The following is a 7,416-nucleotide window of genomic DNA, read 5'->3' on the forward strand; positions in this document are numbered from 1 at the left end:
ATACATAAATCCAGAATATATTTTTTTAATTTTAGTTTTCAAAAATAATGTAATTTTTTGGCCTGAGTATTTTTAACAAGCTTTTTGTACCAAATTAGAAAAAGACTGTTAGCATCACAGTTTCCTGATGACCGATTTTAACATACTGGGATTTGGCACCACCTCTGGCTCAAAGTGGAACTGCAGAGGAAGCAGTTTAGCAGCTTCCTGTTTTTATATTTTCTCTTTAACAAACATTTTGTTTATGTAGGAACCGGTGTGGGTCCGTTTGAGCCGAAGCGTCCCGGCGGGTTCTGTGAGGATACGTCCATCAGGACTACCAGGCTCTTGCAGTGCTCCAGAGAAAGGTACCGCTCACTTCCTGCCAACACTGAACACACCACAGGCGGCCATTTTAGCCAGAGAGCCGGTGAAATGTGGCGGTTTGAGAGGAAACATGGAGAGAAACGAACCTCCGCCCTGCAGCGCCTCAGTCAGCAGCCGCTGCAGCCGCACAGGTTTACACAAACCCTCCTGGAGAAGAACACAAGGAACAATTCAAAACTTTTAAAGGATTTTCAAGGATGTCTGGTTTCAAATGTAAATATTTTCCAAATTTAAGCTTTTAATCAAACACTAGATTGAACTTAATTTCCAGACTGTGCAGTTTGAACATCAAGAACTTTCAAGGACTTCATGCAGAAATCAAAAACTTTCCCAACCTTGAAAACACCTACAGGAAATTCAAGCATTTTCCAGGATTTTACCAGTATGAACCTTTTTTATTAAGGTTGGGAAAGTGAAACAACCTGTTTTTAACAACAGGCTGTTTCACTGTCATTAAAAACTATAGAGGAATTGTTTTCAGACTTTGACTAGACCGTTCCTTCTTGCTAAATTTTCTGGCATTTAGCAAAAATAAATAATTGTGGCAATTATGACTGACATAAAACAAGAAAAGTTTAGTCTGCTTTGATTTTAAAAAACAGTTTCATCATCATTATTATTATATTTTATTAAAACTGACTGTCCTCATCTGGCCTTTTAATCAAACGTTACATTTTATTACAGAGCTGTTCTGTTTGAATATTAAACACTTTCCAGGCCTTGAAAACAACTGATTGAACCTGGATCATTTTAAAGCATCAGAACTTCTCCAGCCTCCTTCTTGTCTGCGGTTTCCCAGTTCCCATCCAGAACCAGAACCTGTGGTGAACGTCGGGCCTCACCTGGTTGCTGTGCCTGTGGAAAAGCTTTCTGATGGCTGCGTCCGACGGCAGCGCGGCCTGGTGAGGAAACGAGTGCTGCAGGGAAAATCACAGACCTTCAATCAGCCACTTCTGTCCAAACGGCACAGAATAAATAAATCGGCTCAAACATCCGCAGCAGGAAGGAAGCGGGACGTTTTCCTGGCTCCACTCAGGGAAATAAAACGGGACATTTATATCAGAAACTTTTACTCAAAGGAAGACTTTAGTGCAACTAAATCTGCTCTTAGCTAATTTATTAAACATTTAAACCAGGGGTCCCCAAACTTTTTCCTGCGAGGGCCACATAGCTGTTCCTTTCTCTGGTTGGGGGCCGGTCTTAGTTTTTGGAGAAAGAAATCTTAGAAAATTCTTTTTCGGGGAGGGGGGGGGCTGTTCTGTCTTTGAAACTGTCGAGCGGGGCGGAGAGGGGGGTGGGCGCGACGACACATTCGCGCTTTTAGATAGATTTTTACCCAGAATGCAAATGGAAAAACCGTGAGTGAAACGGTGACTGGGACTGACTAGTATATATTCCATTGAGGGAAAGTTAGTTTCACATCTGCTCAAGAGCCCCCTGGTGGTTGAAGAAAAATCCACATATAAACCAGAAAATACAATATATGAAAAAAAACACTGAATGCTCTCTGGTATGAGGAGGCGGGCCGGATCCGGCATTGTTCAGGGGCCGGACCAAATGACGTGGCGGGCCGGATCCGGCCCGCGGGCCGTAGTTTGGGGACCCCTGATTTAAACAGTGATCCATTTTCTTGTCTTATTGCTGAAAATGTCCATCGTGAATTTATATTTTTTTACTCCAAAACTTAATGCCTTTATTATAAAGAGACAAAATTTTAATTGATTTTTAAGGTTTGGATTCAAAATTATTCATAAGAACTGCCTAATTTCTTTGTTTAATTAAAATACTTCCTTTGTTTATTTTTGAGCTGATGTACAAATCAATTATATATTTTTTGTAATTTTAGTTCTAAAAAATTAAATATTCTTTTGGCCTGCGATTATTTTTAACAAGCTTTTCGTACCAAACTACAAAAAACAAAAACCCTGATTTGACGGTTTGCTTCAGGGTTTGGCGCCACCTCTGGCTCACATAGGAACTGCAGGCTCCAAAGAGGAATCAGATTCTGGTTCTTACAGATTTTCTTTTATAAATAATTAGTTTAAATGTTAGTAAATGTTTTAAAAGCTGAAAAACCTTTTGAGTCTGTTTTACATCACAGGACGCGATCCTAACTCTGATTTGGGAGAAATGAAAACTTTGCGTTACCTCTCTCCTCGACAAAACGTCGAGCGGCGTCGGTTTGTGAGCCGGACTGAAACAAAAACATTCAAAACAGCAAATAAAACACACAGTCAGGGGGAAAAGAAAGTAAACCTCATTCAGTTCTCTGGCTTTACACTTCAGGACATAATGAATCAAAATGATTTAAAATCATTAAAGTTAAGAGTAAAAAAAACATAATTTTGAATATTTTTATATTATTTATGAGGCAGATGAATAATTGTTCTCTCTTTTTAATGATTTTTAAAAATCATTTAAAACAATACTTTTTTTACATAGTTTGAAAAAAAGGTCAAAGTATTGAAAAAATGAAAGCTATTCCAATAACTAATAAAAACTGACCTATATTTAACTAATAAAACCAGCAAGCACACTCTAAAAACTAAACTAAAACAATATTTAACTAATAACAACTAGTAAAGACTAAAACTAACTGAATTAATCAAACAAATGAAATAAAACTACAACGAAAAGGTAAACGACAGAAACCGACGTGGCGTGGCTGCCCGGCTCCGTCAGCACCCTGAGCAGGAACTCCCCCTGCTGGTTGGGTTCAGAGGTCGAGGGGATGATGATGTAGCGACCCGGAGGGAGCGAGGTGCGGAGGACGACCTCCCGCCGCGTCGAGTAGCTCGTGCAGAAGAGGAAGCCTCTCCGCAGATCCTCTGCTGACAGGAAGGTGTTCTGAGGATGAGCCTGGAGACACAAACATGTTTTATTACAAGTTTTTAAATGAATGTTGGCAAATCGAACCGGAATAAACGTTAAAACCAGATCAGCTAGCAGGAAGCATTTCAGCTAACGTGATCACTACAGAGACGATGTAAACATCACGGCATCTCCTGATCCTTCACTAACAGAAGCTGGAAGGTAAAACAGCTCCACACTGTAAAACCCACAAAACAAAAACTGACATTATTTCATTTCTTCTCCATTTTAGGAGTGAAATAATCTGCCTGAACTGGAATTTTTTCTCAATATTAAGGAATTATTTACTCAACACAGGCTCCTATTTCTTGCTAAAAAGTTACTTGTAAGTTAGTTTTAAGTTAACTAAAATATTTGCACAAAAAACTAAACCAAAATACTTGGAGCACACTGCAAAAACACAAAACACAAGTATTTTTGCACTAGAATCTAGAGAAAAATGCTTGGTAATATTTTGTGGTTTTGCAGTGCAAGTCCTCCTTATCCTAGAATTTTGTTCTCAAGTTGGGTCATTAAATGCATCGATACCTGACTTCAGGACCATATCTGCCTCTGTGTGTGTGTGTGTGTGTGTGTGTGTGTGTCTGTGTGTGTGTACCTGGTATATATGCAGGCCCACAGTGAGATTAATGCCTCGGCGTCTCTGATATTTCTGCATGAGGGCCACAATGAAGGAACAGCCATTTTGGCTGTTTCTGTCCACCTCCGACAGAACCAAAAGGAACTGGGGATTCTGCCAGAAGAAGTCTGGAAAACACACACACACACACACACACACACACACACACACACACACACACACACACACACCGCCATGATCTGAAGTCAACAGGCAAACAGAGTTTATATTCCTGAGGATCAAAGTAGTTTTCCTATTAGCTCTTCTGTAGGAGTTTTTTTATGATTCTGTTTCTTTAAATCCAAATCAGCCGCTGGCCACGCCCCCCAACTCAACCCAATTTACTTTTCTTAATAACATAAACATTTAAATAACATGTATAATTTTCCTTCCACTTTACTGTAAACTGATTTGTTCATGTAAAGTCGTCAAACTGCTCTGAGGTTTTCCTCATCCTGGATCATAAATGACTGTAAATGTTAAACTGTCTCACTGCTTCCAGGAGGTCCTCCAGCTGTGATGTTCGGCATCCAGGCTCCATGATGCATGACGCATTTCCACGGCGACACGTCAGAGCCGGGCGCGCTCTGCGCCTCCGTCAGGTGACACACCTCCATCGTGTCAAAGTTCAGGTGGAAGTCCGACACCGACATCCTGACAGCGGCACAAACAGTCAGAGCAAGAAGTCCATTCGCCCACACCGCTGCCTCCAACCAGACCAAAGATCCAGTCCATCTATTAGTCATTCAGCGGCTAGTTAGCGGACGCACTCACGGCTGCGTGCGCCCGCTGATTCTTTACAGCAGACAGCTGCGCCATTTTCTTGAGGGTACTGCGTACCCCGCTAAATCTTTTGGGGGTACGCAGTACCCCTCCGTACCCCCTTACTTTCACCCCTGCTAATACTCCGTTGTTCAACTCAGTGATATTTAAGACGCTATTTCAAACTATTTCCTATCATTTCTAATTTCTTTATAACAAAATTTTTAAAAAAGTGAGAAAAAAGCAGATTAAATCTGGAAATCTGAGATGTTTTGACGAGCTTCCGGGCGTTTCATGAAGCAGAAACTCACCAGAACTCCCCGTCCTCCTGCCGGACCCGTCCCAGTCGTTTCTGCTCCTCAGCGCTAACCTTCGTCCACTCATTCCTAGAACAGAAACACATTCAGACATCCAGCTGAAGCAGCTCCTATGGGCCGGAAGGCCGCTCAGCGATGAAGAGGCCAAGAGAAACAGAAAAACTCAGATTCCAGGAACAAAACCTTCATTTCTGGAGACGGGTCCATGATGGCCGCCGTTACATTTACAGAACAAATGAGGACTGTCATAGTCCTGTCATGAAAACAGATTTTCCTGGACGTTAAATTTATTGCGATAAATGATGATGTTGTTTTGAAACCATTTTCAAGTAATGTAATGGAATAATAATGCAAGAATACTTTCCTACAGATCAGTAAACTTTAAATTCCAATGAACATTTAACTGGAAGACAATTTAAATATCCAAAATAAATAAGACAACAGAAACAACAAATTAAATGAATCCTGAAGCTAACATGTCTGCTGATTCAATAATTCTCAGCAAAATGGGTTCATGCTGTTTACTGGTTGCCTACCAAGATGGCGCATTTCCAGGGAAACTTTCTTCCAGTCTGGTCTTGTGGGAGCTGCCTATTACAGATCTTATGAATCATGTTGCACCACTAATAAAAACGTTTTATGTTTCATTGAAGACCCTAATGTTAAAATAAAAATGCTAGTAAATGTTGCACCGACCCGTCGTAGTCGCTCCAGGCCCCTTCCCACTCCGTGTGGCCCCATGGATTAAGGATTCGCACCAAATCTTTGAACCCATCAGTTGTTTTCACCTGGTGGAGGGAGAGAATTAAATATTGTTTCTTTGTGGTAGCAGAAGATCATTTAGTAAGAACCCTGTTCTGTTCTTACTTTGTTCTCAGTAAACACCTCAGTGCTTCTTGCCACATGAGTATAATCTGAGATAATCCCTCGTTTGTGTTTGCTCAGTGAGCGTTACCTTCTCCACCGCCGTCAGGGAGTAGGCATGTCGGTACATGATTCCCATCTCGTTCTTCTTTTCCAGCTCACCCTGAGGCGAAGCAGCCGTCAGAAAGGAATGAGGCAACATTAACACCTCAAAACAAATTTCAACACATATCACACAAATACACATGTAACCTTTTATTGTTTGACATTAAATCAGATCAATATATGTTTAAACAATTTGGTTAGAGGTGTGGAATGTTGCTAAAAGCATTTGCTTCTCATTTCCCTGGTGGAGATGTTTGACGTTAGTCTCCACCAGGTGAACCTCCTGCGCCTGCGTACCTTGCCGTTGGCACAGTTGATGAGCGCTCCTTTGGCCAGCAGGCTCCTGAGGAGCTCCGGCAGGTCTTTGGACACCAAGGGGAGGCTGAAGACCTCGGTCACTCCGCCGGTCATGTCCACCATGGCCTCATGAGGGTGACCCAGTTCCAGCGCTCTGTAGCCGCCTTTCAGCCTGACTCAACCAAACAGACGTCAGCAGCTCAGGGATTTCATTTCATAAAATTAACTTTCAGAACCATCCACAACCAGAAGCCTGATTAAAAACAGAAATAAGTCAAACAGTTTTCCTAAATGTATTTATTTCTGCCCTACTTACTTTGCGTAGGCCTTTTCCAGCAGAGAGCTCCAGAACTCGTGCTTTTCGGGGGAGCTGAGGTAGATCAGCTTGTTGTTTAATGTTGGCAGCAAGTCGTCAATCCTCACCTCCTCCCACTGCCCATACTGCCAGAACTACACACAGAGTTACAAAAACCCTTAAGGGGGACCTGTTACGGCTCCTGGAACAGGTTAGCTAAGCAAAACATTAATCTCATAGCTAATGAGATCTAAAGGATCTCAGTCTGGATCTGCTTTCAGAGGGATCCGTTTTAGGGTCTCTGTCACTTTAAATCCAAATAAACTTCTGCTGGCCACACCAACCACCTCAACTTTTACAATCGCACATGAAAATGTCTAAAAACAGATGCACAATTATGCAACCTCACATCTTTGAAAAGCATTAGTAGAGCCTCCTGCACAACAAGTGGATTCTGGATGGTAAGCCAACGACAAAACAAAACAAATTCTGTAATTTTACATTTTATTTTGAAAATCTTCACACAAATCCTTCTGGGGAACTCTCATTGGTTTGTTTGCTACTATAACTGGAACAAATGTCTGGAATAAACTTCAACTGGGATTTAAATGAAACCACAGACCTTAAAACTCTGAACTCTGAACACATTGTGAAATAAATAAACCCTGGCTGCCTCTTCTTCACCAGATACGTACTCTGAAGAAGAACCTGCCGTTGTAGCCGTCCTGGAAGCTCTGATTGAGAGGAACGACCTTCTTGAGGAGTTCAGGGTGATTCGCCAGAGATGCTATGGCAGAAAGCACCCAGCAGTCAGCTGCAGAGGAAACACCGGGACGTTAAACTGGAGGCTCCTTCACCTGGAGGCTCCTTCAGTTGGAGGCTCCTTCAACTGGAGGCTCCTTCACCTGGAGGCTCCTTCA

General features: G+C 41.9%; 1 protein-coding gene across 1 annotated transcript in view; it reads right to left on the reverse strand.

The window, feature by feature from the left end:
• Positions 1-7,416, reverse strand: part of zgc:85932 (calpain-9) — an 18,483-nt gene that overhangs the window by 4,360 nt on the left and 6,707 nt on the right. The window contains exons 3-15 of the mRNA XM_007552471.2: positions 7,192-7,310; positions 6,518-6,651; positions 6,202-6,373; positions 5,891-5,962; positions 5,632-5,723; positions 4,930-5,004; positions 4,350-4,510; positions 3,836-3,984; positions 3,023-3,225; positions 2,515-2,560; positions 1,209-1,283; positions 453-513; positions 306-370 (exon numbers count right to left, since the gene is read on the reverse strand). Coding sequence (XP_007552533.1) covers positions 306-370; positions 453-513; positions 1,209-1,283; positions 2,515-2,560; positions 3,023-3,225; positions 3,836-3,984; positions 4,350-4,510; positions 4,930-5,004; positions 5,632-5,723; positions 5,891-5,962; positions 6,202-6,373; positions 6,518-6,651; positions 7,192-7,310 — 1,424 coding nt within the window. The remainder of the gene's footprint in view (positions 1-305; positions 371-452; positions 514-1,208; positions 1,284-2,514; positions 2,561-3,022; positions 3,226-3,835; positions 3,985-4,349; positions 4,511-4,929; positions 5,005-5,631; positions 5,724-5,890; positions 5,963-6,201; positions 6,374-6,517; positions 6,652-7,191; positions 7,311-7,416) is intronic.

The sequence above is a fragment of the Poecilia formosa genome, unplaced genomic scaffold, assembly GCF_000485575.1.
Source record: "Poecilia formosa unplaced genomic scaffold, Poecilia_formosa-5.1.2 Scaffold48, whole genome shotgun sequence".
Classification (NCBI taxonomy): domain Eukaryota; kingdom Metazoa; phylum Chordata; class Actinopteri; order Cyprinodontiformes; family Poeciliidae; genus Poecilia; species Poecilia formosa.